The sequence below is a fragment of the Ascaphus truei genome, chromosome 4 (genome assembly GCF_040206685.1).
Source record: "Ascaphus truei isolate aAscTru1 chromosome 4, aAscTru1.hap1, whole genome shotgun sequence".
NCBI lineage: Eukaryota > Metazoa > Chordata > Amphibia > Anura > Ascaphidae > Ascaphus > Ascaphus truei.
Window position 1 is genome coordinate 276,158,498 of NC_134486.1, and position 18,887 is coordinate 276,177,384.

The window sequence follows — 18,887 nt, forward strand, 5'->3', positions numbered from 1 at the left end:
AAAATCCATTCCCAGCCTTAAAGCAGCAATACTACTTTCCGTGCCTTTTTTTCTTTTCTTATTTGTATATGTAAAGCATGTGACGATGTATAATTCTACATTCTTACCTAAGATGGCAATCATTTGGTGCTCATGTTATAAATCTGTAAAAATTCTGATTGTGTGCCCAACATAATGCCGCCTTCTAACTTTGTGCTGCAGTCTGTGAAATGCTGCAACTGATATGTAACATTATATTACCAAATGTAATACATTATTGTTACAGCTTTCAGAGTAACAGGCAGTCTGCTGTTTGTAACACAGCCACAGATCTGTTTGTGATACTTTGTTGCCAAAGGGCAGACCTCAAAATGGTGTGTGTCAGAGCCTGTTTCAAAAGAGGATGTGGATATGACTTTCTAAATGGTTGTTGTAGCAACCAAATAATGATTAGTACATTCAAAATGAATAACAAATGGAATTAGGTGTTTTTAAAAAATGCAGACAGTATTACCTAATACTACAGAACTGATTTATTTAAAAAAAAAAAAAAAAAAACACATATAGGATTTTCCCCATTTTGCTGCTTTAAGAAACCATTCTAGGAATTATCCTAAAATATGACCCTGGATCACGGCAATCTTGTACTCTGCATGACGGTATTATTTATTATTCATAGACAAAAACATTCTTCAGCAAGTCCATCAAGTCCATTAGCCACTCTCTCCCCCTATTCATGTAATGGATTTATCTGATCTATGGAAATGCTGCAGTCACGATGCCAATATATTTGAAGAGATGCCTGTGTCTCCCAGTCAGAGCTATTCTTACAATGCCAACAAGTGCATTAGAGTGTTTTTCACTGAAACAATGAGCAAGCTAAGAATAAATATTGCATCCAGGTGTTTGGAAAGGCCCCAGGAAGAATGAATACTTTCTAGATATATATAGGAAAACTATCCACAGTTGTAGTGTTAGAGTACAATATGTAGAAAAAAATTATCTCTATAGTTCACTGAAATGACAATTTTATTTAAACCACGTTGCCAAAATACTAAGCACAATTAGGCAATTTCTTCCTGTCCTTGGCTTCTGTCCTACACAGCAGTCGGGCTGTTATGGTACTGGAAGGGTCCAGAAAAACCCTATTTCTTATTTTTAAATGTACAGTTCCACTTTCTTCTTAAAGAAAAGCTGATTTTTAAAAAAAAAAATTTAAAAGGTCAATCTCATTTTCTGGTTTAAGATAATTACATCTGTCTATAATGAGGACAAAATAGTTTTGCGCCAGTGTTTACCAGGTTAACAATGTCTGTAAATTAGACATAATACCGCTGCTTCTTTTGAGGCACTTTGCCCACTGGCCTCGTTGTACTGATGCAGCCACGAGTATTAGATCACTTGCCTGGGAAATGCTGGAGCAGTCTCACAGTAAACGCCTCAACATTTCTGTGAGATTCTTAATGGCCCATCGGATTAACACAGCAGGGGTCCCTGCAGTCCCATTCAGTTTGAAAGGGACTACAGGGACCCTCCACTGTGTTAATCCGATGGGCCATTAAGAATCTCACAGAAATGTTGAGGCAATGTTGAGACATTTACTGTGAGACTGCCCCAGAATTTCCCAGGCAAGTGATCTAATACTGCATCTGTACATAACATCTGCAATATCCTTCTGTGTAAATCTGCAAACACACAAAATGCATTCTACTGTAGTGAATAAAAGGAATACAATTGTATTTATGCTGTATACATTTTTTTTTTTACTCTTTGCTGTAGCGATGGTTATCACTGCATAGTAAGTATCCGTTTCAAAGCTCTAGGGATCAGTAACTTAATGCAGTCCTGAAGGTGCTACACATTACCAGGATAACGTGGGAAAGGCTACAGGCTCCTGTCCCATTACACTTTATAGAGAGTGATTAAAGCTTTTATTGAACTACCTTTGAGGCAGACTAAGGAGAAATCTTTTCACTTCTTTGTGTGTGCTTGAGATGATTAGTTTAAAAAAATCAAGCATCAAAGGCAGAAAGAACACGATGCCAATCACAAGATACACAAACGTATTTCAAATTATAATCAATACTCCCCTCCTTCCAATTTCATACACAGTCTGAACAAACGGCCCATGGGGAAGGTATGTATTTCTTGTAATCAATTTATTAAATACCTTAATAACTTGAAAAAAACATTATATATATTATCCTACAGAGGGTGTCTGTGCTAGATAGTTAGAAAAGAATATCCTGCTTGAAGAAAAGACCAGAATAGTCAAATTATCTGCACATGTGCCTGGTGTAGATAATTAGACTATTCTGGTCTTTATATATATATATATATATATACCATACATTTTAAGTTATGGTGGGGGGAAAAGGCGACAGAAAACCTCCACCGTTAGCATATAGCCAATAAAGAATATACTTGCTTTGAAATATTTCTAAAGTATAAACCAACCTCACACTGATAATACCCATCAAGGTTGGAACATGTCTGTGAGTGGTTTGTACTTGCTTTGCTAGTCCCATGCTGTGCTTAAAAGCTGTGTGAACGGCGATGCATCAGATAAATGGGCTCCATGTGAATGGATATTCCAGGCAAAAGGTGTTACATTGTGTGCTCATTTGCATGACATTTCCCAGAATCCCTTGCTGCAGTGGGAACACTGTATGCTAGGTGATAATGGTTGAAAGGCAGGGTTGCAGACCTGTCTAAGACATGTGCTCAAAAGTGATATTATATATATATATATATATATATATATATATATATATATATATATATATATATATATATATATATATATATATATATATATGCAAATACAACTGTATGCTCATCTGCATGTCTTAGGCAAGTCTGCAACCCCGCCTTTCCCCATTATCACCCAGCATACAGCACTTCCACTGCAGCAAGGGATTCTGGGAAATGACATGCAAATGAGCACACAGTGTCACTTTTTGCCTCAAAAACCATTTTTAACATGGTTCCCTATAGGCTTAAGCTTGCTGCATGGTCACAGCTTTGAGCACAGCCAGGGTTAAGGTGCATACCCAGAAAACCACCCACAGACAGCTGTTTCGACCTTAATTGGTCTCATCAGTGTGGGGTTGATTTTAACTGGGTATGCAAAGAGGCTATGGGATAGGCTATACCATAATACTGAGTTAAGTTATGGTGAGTAAAAAAAGTGACAAAAACCCTCCACAGGAAAGCAAATATGCAAATACAACTGTATGCTCATCTGCATGTCTTAGGCAGGTCTGCAACCCCGCCTTTCCCCATTATCACCCAGCATACAGCACTTCCACTGCAGCAAGGGATTCTGGGAAATGACATGCAAATGAGCACACAGTGCCACTTTTTGCCTCAAAAACCATTTTTAACATGGTTCCCTATAGGCTTAAGCTTGCTGCATGGTCACAGCTTTGAGCACAGCCAGGGTTATATATATATATATATATATATATATATATATATATATATATATATATATATATATATATATATATATATATATATATATATATATATATATATATATATATATATATATATATAAATATATATATATAGTGTTTCCCCCACCCGGCAGTAGATTGGAGCCATTACTACATATGTGGTGCACGCTGGTAACAGGAGGGATGAGTCGTCCGCCAATGGTTGTGGGGACACAGGACTAGGCTTCTGAGGTTCATACCCTACATATATTTAGCAGTACAGAACGCTGTGACGTTCGAAACGCGTTGGATGGGTCTTTTGTCACATTAAAGTGGCCTTTTATTCTATTTTTGATTCTGGGTCCTTCCTGCTCCGTTTTTGCTTGTGCGCTCTGTTTCACCATTTTATCCCTGCTCACTACACCTCACTGAAGGTAAGGAGGGGGACTCTGCTACACATGAACAGAATGATATACCAAATCAGGACAAACAAGCACAAACTGATACAGAAGGTAATGAGGGCCCTGCTCCTGAGAGTTTACAATCTAGAGAGAATCAGGGGTAATGTTGGACTAAAGGTAAAGTGCTGCTCATTGTGGAACAGAGAATGCCTCAGGGTGGAGTATGATCCAGCTGCTCAGCTGGTCCCATTAAAGTTTGGAGGGATGGGTGGGTGGGTGGATGTTTGAGGTATGCTGGATAGGTTTTCTTGAAAAGGTGAGTGTTTTCAGGGAGTTTTTAAATGTCTGAAAGCTGGAGGACAGTCTGATGGTACGTGGTAGGGAATTCCAGAGAGAGTGGGTAGAACGGAAGAAGTCTGGTAGGCGGGAGTGCCAGGAGATAATAAGGCAGGAGCAAAGGAGGATGTCATGAGCAGAACGCAGGGGGAATTTAGAGATATATTTGGGGATGAGGGCTGAGATATAAGTGGGGCTGAGGAGGGCTAAGATATAAGTGGGGCTGAGGAGGGCTGAGATGTATTGCTGAGAGCAGAAAGATCAGTAACTGCAGCTGTAGATTGTCTTGCATTGTTTCCATGTTGAATTATTTATAATCAGTTGCTGAAGTTAAATGTGCAAACACTTCTTAGAGTTGAGCTGGTTCCATTATCAATGCGTGTGCCTTGTCTCTGTAGCCACAGATCATGTCAGAATAGTTCTGCCTATAAGATATTCCTGCATTTTGATGTAGCCATGTGTAAAATTGGTGTACAGATCTCTCTCATGCAGGCAGTAATCCTGGTAAGGAGGCAGGGTTGCAAGTAACTATCATGAAGGTTTTCCCTCAAACCCTGGTGAAGTGTCATATGTAGCAAAGGAAGTGACAGCATGCTTTGTGTCCACTGTTAGTGACACAGAGAGGTGGGTCTTTCTGGAGTCTATATATTACACAGAACTGCCTAAAGTTAGTCAGTCTAAGTCTGTTCTTAGTCAGTTCTAAGAGTGTGAGGTTCAAGGATAAGCTCTGCTGGTCCGAGTGACAAGTGACAAGCTGAATACACACTGTGTCCAGGGACCTGGCACAGCTGGTGATCTCCCTTAGGGGAGAGGTGGAGAGCAACTCAATTAAGAGAGGAGGAACCTTCTGCATGGAGTACCTCAACGAAATAAGCGGCTAAGTACGACCGCTATGATGGGCAGTCTGCCACGTAACATACTATTAAAGATGCCCTGGTTCAAGAGATCCTTCCTGTGTGAGTCTGGAGTTATTCCCCAGGAAGATGCACCAATGAGTTCCCTGTCAGATACTCCTCCCTGCAGCCATAGGGATCCTGATGGGGTGGAGGCTCTGTACCAAATGTGAGTAGGACTCAGAACACTACCTCAGACGCCTGTCATGGTGATATTCCCCATTACCAACCAGTGGGAGACTCAGGAGTCCTGTTGCCAGCAGGTGCACCACAACACAAATACATGTAATTGGGAGCAGATTACACCCACGGGGGCCAATATGAGATTGGGTGGGGGTCTGACCGTTACATTGACATAAGGTGATGAAAGGTGCATACTAGAACTGAAACGTTGTGTTTCTCCCTAAATAAATGGAAATCTTTTTCAAAGACTCATGTAAATTGAACTTTTTGTTCTAATATTGCCAGAAGAGATCCTGTTTCTGTTACTTTTGTACTGTAACTAGGAATGTTTACACAAAGTAGGTCACTTTCATGTAAATGTATCCAGCAGCCTTTCATCAGAATCCTGGCAGGGGGGAAACGTTGGCAGTTGTATATTTACATTACTCCTGAGCTCTTGTTCATCTGGCAGTGAGATGCGTGTTGCTTGTTACATGAGATACCGTTTAGAGCAGGGGTGCACAAACTTTTTGCCCTGCACCCCCCTCTGCCTGCTCCCCCCCACTGCTCGAGCCCAGGGCCATCTTAACAACATTAGGGGTCCCCGGGCAAAGCAGTGCATAGGGCCCTGTCTATACAATCAATCACCAGCCTCCCACGCGCTCACTAGCAGCAGCAGGCACCGGAAGTGCTGCACTGCTAGGCTGCGAGCGGCTGTGACGCGAGCTGCGGTTCCACTTCCGGGCGGGGAAGAGCGAGCGGAGCCGGGGTGCCGGGCGGGGAGAGAGCGAGCGGTGCCGGGCGGAGGGAGAGCGAGCCGGGGTACCGGGCGGGGGAAGAGCGAGCTGGGGTGCTGGGCGCCGTGGCAGGGGGAGAGCGAGCCCTCCTAGCTAGACTTAGAATGGTGGGCACGCATGGGCCGGGCGCGTGGGGCCCCCCTATGCTGTGGAGCACTCGGGCAACTGCCCAGTGTGCCCATACGTTAAGACGGCCCTGCTCGCGCCCCCCCCTTACCTTGTCTCAAGAGTCAAATGATGCCGCGTTGCCATGGTGACACATCACCTTAAGCCATCTGAGTCAAGGTAAGGGAACTTACAGAGGCCTTGGGCGGTCCCCCGGCATTTAATTTAACTGCTTTGTGGAAGAGCGCAGGGCCTATGTAAGTGCAGCGCCCCCCAAAAACAATCTCGTCCCACCAGTTTGCGCACCCCTGGTTTAGAGTGACTGAGGCTCTATATAACAGAGACTGCAAATAAATCTCCAATAATAACAAGGCATCATGTAAAAAGCAGCAGTGTATCTGTGTGTAGTACTAATGTTAATGGGGGGGGGGGGAGTGGTAAAGGTATTGGTCTTTGATGAAGGAGAACTATTTAAAAATCAGTGCCTAAATTTTGCCCATTGTCCCCTTGTATTCTGAAGCCAGGGTCACGTGTGATGTGTGAATAGGCCCAGATAGCTCAACTCGTTCCTTTTACAAGCACAACAAGTTCTTTGTCTTTTCTTCACTTTATTGGGGAAAGCATAGATACACAAAGGCACTTGTAGATGATGGTGTTGTGAGAGAGTTCTCTATAGTGAGAGTGCTTGATAGTAGAGAAAGGTGAAAAGGAGTGGGCCTTGCCAGTGGAGGGTAACAAGAAACGTACTCACTCAGCCAGTGTAGGAAGGAAAAGGAAGTGTGGGGGAATCTGGGTAACAGCAATAGTCTGAGGACAGACCAACTGTCAGCAAACCAGGGGGAGGACAGGATAGCCCATTCTGAGAAAAGATCTCAGAGGTTGCTGTAGCAACTCACTGGCTACATGCTCAGAGGCAGAAAAGGCAACATAGTGATACATCACACAGGCACAGTGTGTGTGTGGAACAAATACATGCAGCTGAACTTAAAGCTGCAGTTTAGTCTTTTTTTTTTATTTATTTTTTTACTTCAAAAGTTTCATGTGGGCAATCTCTACTTACCTAAAGAACTGCATAGCTGCAGGTCAATTCATTCTCCATGTATTGATCGGCGAAATTTGGAGATATCATTAGAGAAGGGATATGTTTTTATCTGCATCTGTCAGTCAGTAGAAGCTCATGAATATTCATGAGCACTCCTGCACTGACATGTGCAAGAGGGAGGGCAGGGCTGACAAAGGGGTGTGCCAGGGCTTGTGACAGGACATGAAGGGGCAGTGCCTTAGCAAATGCTTGTTAAAATAGAATACAAGAAAATTGGTCTTTCAAAGTTGTTGTTTTTTAAAACAGAAAATGCTAAAAGTATTTTTTCTTACTACAGAACTGATTTATTAAAAAAAACACACATGCAGGATATTGACTGAACTGCACCTTTAAGGAGCTGACAAGCAGAAGGTGGGTCAAACAGAAATATGATTCTTGTTCCATGACACCTTGGTTACACAGTCCAAATGTCCACATGTCCAAAAGCGCTTAGACCTAAAGGAGCTATACAAGGTATATTTAAAAATATTACACCGAAAGCAATGGGTACTGTAATAAAAATTAAACGTGTTCAGCTTTTCATTTATTAATTTCATATTTTATTAATATTTAGTAGCCTTAAATAATAATACGACATATCTGCTATAAATATACCATTTATGTTGCTAGATAGGGTGCCTAAATATACAAATATACTATTAAAAATAAATATCTAAAGTTAAAAGATTAACTGAAAAGATTGTCATGGAATCTATTATAAGGCATACCCCCTTTAACATACGCAATGGGAACGGAGCATGTATGTAAAGTGAAAATGTACTTAAAGTGAAGCACTACCTTTTTTCCACTTTACAATGCATGTACTGTACTGCAAACATCATATATGTGCATAACTGATGTAAATAATACATTTGTAACCAAAATAAATACAGTAGGCTTTATTGAAATAAAATCTTTAATGTCAGCTGATTTTTCTTATGTGCTGACAGATACAACATGGATGAATGGAAAATTATTTTAAAAATATATAGGAAGGATGAAGGAGAGGGCATATCTTCTACTGTACAGTATTTTTCCTGAAAGGGCATGAAGATGAGGTGCATTTATTTGACTGACTGATATATTCTTGGGACTTATTTTTTGTGACTTTGGTGAAAACAGTACAGTACAATACTGTACTGTACAGTGTTTTACAATGCTGTGCTTCCTTAGGCCGCGCGTATAGTGCCCGCGACCGGCGACGACACCCATCCCCGCTAGCAAAAGTTATATTTTGCTTTGCGGCGGCGTCGCGGGCTCCCGGACATTTGATTTGTTCAGGGGCTGTCACATGAGGTGACAGCCCTTGAAAATCAAATATTCCCGGCTTCCAAAGTCCGCTCCGTCGCATTGCCGCTCTCGCGCTTACTATAAGCGCACGCGGCGGCGGCAATGTGTCTGTTTTTGGGCGGCATCGCCGGTACTTTACGCACGGCCTTACTCAGGTCCTTGATCAGCTTGGCTTACACGCACGCACTCCCTCAGTCACGCACGCACTCCCTCAGTCACACAATCTCTCACGCACTCCCTCAGTCACACAATCTCTCACGCACTCCCTCAGTCACACAATCACGCACGCACTCCCTCAGTCACGCACGCACTCCCTCAGTCACACAATCTCTCACGCACTCCCTCAGTCACACAATCACGCACGCACTCCCTCAGTCACGCACGCACTCCCTCAGTCACACAATCTCTCACGCACTCCCTCAGTCACACAATCTCTCACGCACTCCTTCAGTAACACAATCTCTCACGCACTCTCATTCAGTCGCGCACGCACTCTCACTCAGTCGCGCACTCACACGCACTCAGTCGCACATGCACACAGTCGCACACGCACACGCACTCAGTCGCACACGCACACGCACTCAGTCGCACACGCACTCAGTCACACACGCACACACACTCAGTCACGCACGCACTCAGTCACGCATGCACGTGCACTCAGTCACGCACGCGCACGCACTCAGACACACACACAGACACACTCAGACACACACTCAGACACACACTCAAACAGACACACTCAGACAGACACACTCAGAAAGACAAACACACACACACACTCAGACAGACAAACACACACACACACACACTCAGACAGACACACACACTCAGACAGACACACACACACTCAGACACTCAGACAGACACACACACTCAGACAGACACACACACACACACACAGATAGACACACACACACACTCAGACAGACACACACACACTCAGACAGACACACACACAGACAGACAGACAGACACAGAAACACACACACAGAGACACACTCAGACACACACACAGACACACACACAAGCACAGAATGCAGTAGAAGAGCACCTCGTCCTCCCCCGTAGCCTGTAACTCACATGCACAGTTCCGATCTACAGCAGCAGCAGGCTAGATCAAGCTTTGAGGAGGGAGGAGGGAGGAGGGAGGGAGGAGGAGAGCGGAGGGAGAAGAGCCAGGAGCTGCAGTGCGGGCGGAATCACTGCTATAGCTGCTGATTGATGGCGCGCCCGATCTCCCCGTTCCCCCTGCCATCTGGCCCCGTTCCCCCTTACCCCTTACCTGCACTCCCACTCAGTTAGGGACCACAATGAAGGAGGTTGCAGTATTGATGAGAGGTGCACACGCACGCACGCCGCCCCCTGGTGTCCATACTCGCGAAGCATGCGTACGTACACAGGTGTATGGTGTAACTAAAAATAAATGTACGTACTTGCGAGTGTACGTAAAGCGGGTGTACGTAAAACGGGATATGCCTGTACTGCATTAAGGGCCATATTTACTAAGGGGGTAAGTCTATATAGGGCTGATTTTGGATGCAATTCCCCATTGACTACGGAAATGGCCTGATCGCCGCTTTGGACTATATAGAATAAACCCCAAGGTCAGGGGTCGGCAACCCGTGGCTCTCGAGCCCCATGCGGCTCTTCCCGCTCCTACGTGCGGCTCTCTGCAGGTTGTCAACCCCCAGCTGTTGCCTCTTTCCTTCACTATCCTGGCGGTGGCTGTAGGGGGGGGGGCCTGTCAGCACTGGTCGGGCCTCTTATTGCCGCTGGGCCTGACGTCTCCCCAGATGCTTGCCTGTCTTTCTCCTGTACTGTCCCATGCCGGGCCTCTCATACCAGTGCACGCTGGAAGTGCGTGTCGCATGTGATGTCCCAGAGCCCGGTGTGGGACAATACAGGAGAGAGGCAAGCAGCTGGGGAGACGTCGGGCCCAGCGGCAACAAGATGCTTAACCCCCTCCCCCCCCCCCCCCCCCGCAGCCACTGTCAGGATAGTGAAGGAAATGTGTAAGTGTGTGTATTTGGGGGGGGGAGGGGGAGGGGTAGTGTGTCTGTGTGTGTGTATTTGAGGGGGGTAGGGGTAGTGTGTCTGTGTGTGTGTATTTGGGGGGGTAGTGTGTGTGTGTGTGTGTATTTGGTGGGGGTAGTGTATGTATGTATAACAGGGTATGTCCCATAATACCTTTCTTTCCTCACATAGTGTATCTGTTATGTAAGTCCTGTTAACTCCAGGCAGTAACAAGTAAATCTATGGGCCAGTGACCCCCCTTATGCTTCACTTGTAAGTGAAGGAAGTAAGGTGGTAACTCATGGCCTGTGTACAGCTTATCAGAGATAGGTACAGTCCATGAGCCTGCCGCTTCCAGAGACTTCCAAGTGAGAGTATCAAGAGAAATGGGGACACGACTTCCCTCAGCGACGCTACTCAGACTAGATCAGGCACAAATGCAATATTGAGACGTATATACAACGCAATGAAGTGAAATCCCACGTAGCCACACTCTATAACACAGTGGTATCCGGCCCCACTATAACCTCTTCACTGAGGAACACTTTGCAAGAAGAAACCGGAACAAATCAGTGCATAACTCACTGTTGGTGTGTGAGATCCTGGCGCTGTCGGCGTGCTCCAAACAAGGTGCTGGCAAAGAACAAATGGAGAGAAGAAGGCGGTGCAGCTGTCTATGTCAGTGGAACAGACTGGCACTCCTCTGGATCAGCAAACTATAAATTTATTGTCACATTAAACAGCAAAAAATGTCCGCTCTGATATGTTTTGTGCGAGGGATCGCACTTTATCAAAGAGCATGCTCTTTGATAATGTGAGATCCCTCACACGAAACATGTCAGAGCAGACGTTTTTGGCTGTTTAATGTGACAATAAATTTATAGTTTGCTGATCCAGAGGAGTCCCGGTCTGTTTCACTGACGTGGGCAGCTGCACCGCCTTCTATGCTCCATTTGTTTCTCCAAGTGAGAGTAGCAAAATTAGTTAGTCTTGCTCTGCCTTCTAAGGTGAAGAGCATGGGCTGTCAGACTCTCCCATGGCATGGATGATCTGGCCCACCCCAGGCCGAAAGGCCTGGGGACCATCAAGACTCAAGGCCCCATACTACCGGGGTAAGCACCACCCAGAAGTCCTGGGACTTTGGACATCAACATCTAAGCTGCAATAAAGAGCTGCAGTGATGCACAATAAATCTATCTGTTCACTATACCTCTGCCTGGGTGTCAGTTCCTGGGTAGGAGGGGTAAGGAGTGTTGTGGTGGGAGCTGACGTCCTGCATCCCAGAAGCCCATCACAGCTGGAGGCGCTGAAGCACTGAAGATACTGAACCAGAGAACCACAAAAGCCTGTCCTGTTGCCCCTTACCATCACGGCTATACTTAGCTCTCCTGAACCAGCAGATGTGCCTCAGCACCACACTAACATTAGTAAGAGTAACAGGAGTGGATCTCCCAGGGGGGGAGGGGGAACAGTGTTACATATGTATTGTGTATTTCTTTTTAAGTGCAGCGCAGATTACCTCTTTAAGGCACGTTATGGCACATTTGAATGAATGGTAGATAAGATACTTTAAGCATTGCTTGTTAAATATAGCCCTAAGGGTTTTATATTAAACTGGTCTATTAAAATCAGCAAGAGAAAATACCTATTTGTTCTTTAAGTCTTTTTGTTTCCAGCAATGCATTGCAGGAATCTCTGTCAGAAAATGAGTTCATGGGATAACATAGTGTGCACGGAGAGTGCCTGATTCTGTTTGGTTATCACACGAGCCATTTTGTGCACCGGATGTGTATGCCATACTGCTTCCCCCAGAGGTGCTGCTAGCACATTACTCTCCATAGAAATACTTTAGACTTTATTAATTATTAGTAACTCTTTGCAGATGCAGATATATTCTAGCTTTTTTCATTAAATTGTCTTCCAGGTGGGGGGAGCGCTCAATTCTTGAGATAATATGCAGGGAAAAAAGTGGAAGAAATAATAGTGCAGACCATATATATATATATAATATGTGCAAACAGTAATCTCTAAATAGGTCTCACTCACAATAGATGGATAGGTAACAGACGTGTCAGAGATCCTTCTCTCTCTGACTGGAGCCCTTGTATAATAGAAGCCCTCTGATAGTGGTGATATTGGATCTGTATATCTGGTGGGCTAGAAGGGTCCATAAATGCTGAGTGTACCTCCCGAGGATATGATAAAGAAAGAGAGCACACAATGGTGTAGTACATAAGGGTATAATGAACCAGGAACAGTGTCAAATTGTTCTTTCTCCATGCTGTCTTCATACACCGAACTTTTTTGGATTGAAGTCAGTCCTTAAATACTGTGGTGACTGTATCTGGACTTTTTATCTTTTGATGGTAAGTGTGCATGCAAGGGTGAATACTTTGGAGCTACTGAAATGCTTTGTCAAAGAGGTGAGTTTTGAGGTCGGACCTTGTAGGTGAAGAGAGAAGGTGCTTGGTGGATATTGAAGGGAAGGGAGGGGCATACCAGAAGTGCGGGCAGTAAGTGAGAAAGGTTTCAGGCTTTAGACACAATAGAGGTAGACATAAGACAACCTCGTTCAACACGCATGCTTACAGATGCAATTATGTCGTTAAATCGTTGGTGGATTCCTGGCAGCCTCCAAAGAGAAGACGAGAGAAAGGAACAATGTGGCATAGAGAGATATTTATACAAAGAGGAAAAATGCTGATAGAAAGCATCAGGAGGAAAAAATAAGAAAGCAACATGATCTGACTTTTACAGTGTTGGTATCACTCAATATGAAGCAGCAGAAGCACAACCCCAAAATTTGGCCGTCTATATACTGTAGTAAGCAACGAGCATACCGCTTAACGTTGAACAATTTTGGAAAGTTATTCTTATTATTTTTTAAAGGGTAATGTGCATAATAACATACAAAAAGATAACATATGTTTTATTAATCTAAAAAACAAACTCATACTGGAATTCAGTATGGAGTCACAATGTAAAGTGATAACGGTGTGTTCTGCATGATACTATCATCTATCATACATGATCAGACATACCCAAGTAGAATGTCACAGTTCACATTTGAAGCAAAGTTAATGCAAGGAGCATCATGTCATGTTGTGTCTATTAATATCAGTGGATTAAGTTGCTTTGCATTAGTTTTATACTGCGTACATTAACTTGTGATTTGCGGCGCGTCAATAGGAAGAGTTTGATTGAATTTAAATGATGCATGTATTGTAACAAAATGCATGAAAGTATGTGCATCATTTTTTACCAGTGCCAAAAAAACAGGTCTGGTTAAAGATCTCCCTCAAATGTAAGAAACTTAATTTACAGTCTTACCACAGATTAAGCAGCCATACACTGCATCAAAACATAATATACCTTCATGCCGAAGCATCAGCCCTGAGTCTAAATAGTTTGGAAGCTAAACCCAAATCCATAATCTTGGGCATCCAAGATGCAAACTCATGCTCATACTTTTCCTGTTACAGAAGGAATTGCTTTGATGAAAGAAAACCTGTGAGATAATGTGGCTGTGGTGTTTTTTTTTATGGATATTGATGTATTTTCTTTACAATTTTCACATTTCATATGTCTAGTGATCAGTTCTCTTTCTAGCATCATTTGAGTCACGCTTAGTGAAATGTCTGTGTTTAAGAAAATAATACATTGATAGCTTTGCTTGGGTTAAAGTAACACAAGTCTTTACCTGATATGGTAAATCAGCCATTCTTAAGTAAGTCTCCATTTTTAGGCAGAATGGAGATAAACTGGGGACACCATTGTTTGGTCGTGAAAACTGATGTAGAATGATTGCATCTTTGGAATCCACTTCCTGCTCTTTTCTGAAAAAAAAAGGGGGGGGGGAATATATATCAACATGTGTATACAGATAGATAGATAGATAGATAGATAGATAGATAGATAGATAGATAGATAGATAGATAGATAGATAGATAGATATCATTTGGTTTTGACTAGACATTTATTTCTAAATATGAATTCATTGCACGTTTTGATACCAACATCACTTTTCGCAGATGAAATAATTGTTTTAAATACCTCTCAGGTCTCTTTTTTTAAAAGCACTGAATGCCTCAAGACCAATACTCAGGCTTTGAACTAAATGTACAACCTACAAAAAAACCATGATGGACCAGCACTCAAAAAATAATTAAGAGAAAAGGATAAACTCACGTTTTCATTTTGGTCTCACCAAGTTTCTTCTTTAACGTATCCAAAAAACAGAGACAATGCAAAAAAGATCAGAACACACGAGGGAAGGGAAGTAAGCAGACGCACAATGTTAAATGTGCAATGTTTCAAGGCCTCCGGCCCCTTCGTCTTTCCTTCCCTTGTGTGTTCTGATATTTTTTGTAATGTCGCTTTTTTGTTGTTGTTGATACATTAAAGAAGAAACTTGGTGAGACCAAAAGGAAAACATGGGTTTATCATTTTCCGTTATTTCGTTTTTGAGTGCTGATCCAACGTGTGTGTTTTGTAGTAGTATGCACCCAGTGGTATGGATGCAGGATCCTAGCAACGCTATCTAAATTATATAAGGTGAGTGCAAGTTCGTTCTAGTTTTTTATGTAAATGTACAACCTATGCATACAAAATGTGCATTTATATCTTATCTGGTATTTCCTCTCCATCAATGTTCACCAATGTCACGTGCTCCCAATCTTCAAGTCTTGCAGGAAAATAAACATGCTCAAAATACAAATGACTACACAACCATCACACCAAATGCTTCTGGTTATTCTATTTACTACCCATTACAAGTCTCTAACTCATACGTTCCCCATTTTTTATGCTTGGGCCCAGATCCACAAAGCTCTATTAAGTGACTTAATGTTACTCTAAACTAAGATAACGCCACGTTAAGCCTCATCGCATAACTTAAAAAGGCTAATAACGCAGCATGGAGTCATGTCTTCTCCCAGAAAGAGCATTACATTAACTATACCGGCTGTTGAGTGGGAGTAAGGCTAAGACATACTTAATGTCATGGTATTGGAAGTTAACGCATCTTTGTGCTACAATAACGTGACGTTAGGCCTATGCTAATGAGATATACAACAGCTGTTGTTTTTGCAAATAATTAGCTCTGTGGGTACACATTAATCTCAGGGGAAATACTGCCTGCTAAGGATTAGGTAACGTCACAATATGAGCCCTGATTTATAGGCATAGTCCTTGTATTGTAAGTTTTTCAAGACGTGGATTCCTACCTGCCTATGTTTATTCCTGTGGTTTTGAGATTCTGTATTTTTAATAATTTCCAATATTTACATCGTCTGTATGCTACTTCTATAGAGTGCAGCAATCATGTCTGATGCTGTATAAAAAAGTAAGATTATTACTGGGGGACAATGACAGATGCAGTTTCTTATCATTGGTTTCCTTTAAAGCTGCACTGCATGGATAGGGCAAGGAAACTGAGAGGTTCCATTTTTTAGTGAGGAATTTGAGTGTGAGGCAATGGAAAAACAAGAGATATATTCCATCTGTATTCCCTCTATGCTACAAATCAATATACTCTATGAGAAGAAAATGATAGTGAATAAGTCAGACAGGAAAGCTCAATTCAAGACAACCCCTTAGTGATCACAAACAAATTATCTTTTTTCCTGATAACAACAGGTAACAAAATTAGGTAAGCATGTGATTTACAGGAGAGAAAGCTATGATCAGGATCCCACTGTTACTTAACCTTATAAATACAAATAAAATCCATTCCTCTTTTGTTTTGTCTCACTGTGCTATCATTTTTTTACAGAAGATAAAGAGCCAAAACTGACCACTGGTCACCTTCCCGAATGACCTCTAAACCCTTCCAAACAACAATGGAGAAATCTAGGACATGCTAGTTATTATTTCTAGGTACGATAGCAATAAGCAAAATCCACAATCCAGACATTGCAATTGCCTGCAGACTAGGGATACATTCAAGTATATTTTTTGTAAGGGTGAGGAGCTTTGGACAGATGCAGTTGTATGGAGATACCAAGGCCCATATTTACTAAAATGTGCTATTTCACAAGACGCCTTTGGGCATACGAAGCATGGAATAGCACCTCTAAGTTAATATGGTGCAATTTTTCAATGCAATGTGCTACATTTTGGGGGTGTTGGGAATTCTCCCAAATAAGCAGTGGGCCTCTAAAATCGTTGGAGTATCTTCCAAATACCCCTGTACAACAACGCCTACACTAACCACCAGAAATGTACCAAGAAAAAATAAAACTGCCTTGTGCCCCACCAGTTCTGTGCAGAACCACTGACTAGTCCTTATGGGGCAGGTCGGTCCTTAAAACATAGGTTACTTTTATTACATTTTTCTCAGTCATGTAAGCGATTGTCATAGTTCTTTGAAGATGAACGCCCATTGTATCAATAGAGATAACCCAGATGGATGCATACTCAATCTCTTCCTTTCTGCAGAGAATATGTAGCACCTCTGTAAACAACTGGAGTGTCATATGCAAATATACCACCTGTCATAAACACACCTTGGTGAGGAGAGGAAGGAGAGATCTTCCAAGCAAAACCAGTGCACTGTATTGTACCAACATGAACATCTAGCATGATGGCAATGAGACCACACAGACTTTGTATTCAAATGCTTTTTCTACATCTGAAGAAGGGAGCTTTCTTCATTTGTATGTGTGTCTCAGAAAGGATATCACAACCTTGGACGAATCCCATGTTGTCCTAATGCCTAACTTGCAGGGTAATATTGTCTTTGCTTTTGGATGCACGGCACACACAAAATGTCAATAAACAATAGCTATACAACCTACTCTGCCCTTAAAGTCCTTCTCTGTCAGAAGGGCCTTGCAATGCAACGAACTGCTTTGCAGGCCTCAGTGGCAGTCAAAGGGTTAATCACCTTGGAAGGGGTTAAGTGAAGGCAGCCATCATATCAACAAGGAAAGCATAAATAGACCTGGCCAGGCTGTCTATGTGTTGCTGCTGCTTGTGTAGCAAAGCATTAGGTGAGATATTTACTAACAAGGAAGGGGGAAGGGAAAAGGTCCTGGATCTTGGTTAACCAGCTGCAGCATATTTATCCACCCCACACCTAGAGAATACACAGCAAAGTCATCATTCATGATCCCAAACATGTCCTAGTGTCATATATAAGCACAATATGATGCCACCATGAAAAGGTGTTTTAGGCTACCATTGTACTGTATATCTTGCAGGATGTGACCTGTTCCTTGGGATGTCTGTCAGTTTTGCACAGGCAGGCATAGAAGTGGTTACATTATAGCATCTTCTGTCCCAATTCCTGAGGCCCCTGCTTGCCCTTTACCTGATTGACAGCAGCTCATGTAAGAGGTATGCAGCGGCAGCCAGCAGGGCTCCCCCTGTTAGATAAAGGGTTTTCTTCCACCAGGAATCCGGTCCCAGCCCTGACATAACGCCACCGTAATCCTGCAAAGGGAAAGCGACGATGTCCCCATAAAAGGAGTACGGCTCCTCTGATCCTACACACCAGCACAGGGAGAGCGTCTGATTCCGACTCAGATCAACCACGCAAGACCTGGACGAGACGAGACCAACACCCCAGTGCATGCTGCGGGCTCTGTCCTCCTCCCCCGTGCCCGGCTGGGAGATGCATTCAAAGGGGGGAGAGGGAGCCTAGAGGAAGCACGGAGCAGGAGATAGTGAAGGGATGGGTATCAGAGAGGGGATGCAGAAGGGAGGAGGAGGCAGCATCATAGGGACACCTCTCCTCCTCCTCCTCCCCTGTGATGCCTGCTCTCTGCTTCCTCTGTGTGCTGCTCAGCTGATGTCATGTTCCAGTTCTCACTGGGGCTGCTTCTGGGAAGCTGTATGTGCAGAAGGCACAGCACGGTGCTATGATCTTACCAGGGGCCACCCTTACCAAACGTCACCAATCACTGCAACAGTTACCTAAACCGCCTGGTTTGTGCAGCACAGCATGCCTTTCCTTACCAGACCTAGTGAATGTGCTGTCCAATAACATGTTAATGATGGGTTATTTACTAAGCAGTGATACTTTCAATGAACGTGTGGCTTTTTGCTTACATATTTACCACCTCTAGAGGTAGGAGGCACTGGCTGTTTTAGTACACAGATGGCCAGGTCCAAAATAGGCGACACTCGCCAACATAACTCTTGTTCCCATAACTCATTGATCCTGGTAGAAAATAAGGTGTCATTCTATGCAAATTGGTATATACGTAATAGAACACTACAATGTATAATTTAATAACAAAATGTATGGTTGTATATTATTTGTAGAGAACTATACACAATACAGTATGTTGCCACATTAGTGCCTTAAAAGTGTTTTTCAATCGTTTGTTATGGTTGTGTATGGTAATTTCATATTTTTTCTATGTTGACTGGTCCTTTAGAAATGC

General features: G+C 43.0%; 1 protein-coding gene across 1 annotated transcript in view; it reads right to left on the bottom strand.

Annotated features, from left to right (window-relative positions):
- FAXC (failed axon connections homolog, metaxin like GST domain containing) overlaps nucleotides 1-18,386 on the bottom strand; it is a 35,773-nt gene extending 17,387 nt beyond the window's left edge. Inside the window, exons 1-2 of the mRNA XM_075597510.1 lie at nucleotides 17,810-18,386; nucleotides 14,198-14,333 (exon numbers count right to left, since the gene is read on the bottom strand). Of these exons, the coding sequence (XP_075453625.1) occupies nucleotides 14,198-14,333; nucleotides 17,810-18,072 (399 nt within the window). The 5' untranslated portion in view covers nucleotides 18,073-18,386. The remainder of the gene's footprint in view (nucleotides 1-14,197; nucleotides 14,334-17,809) is intronic.
- Nucleotides 18,387-18,887: the final 501 nt, after the last annotated feature.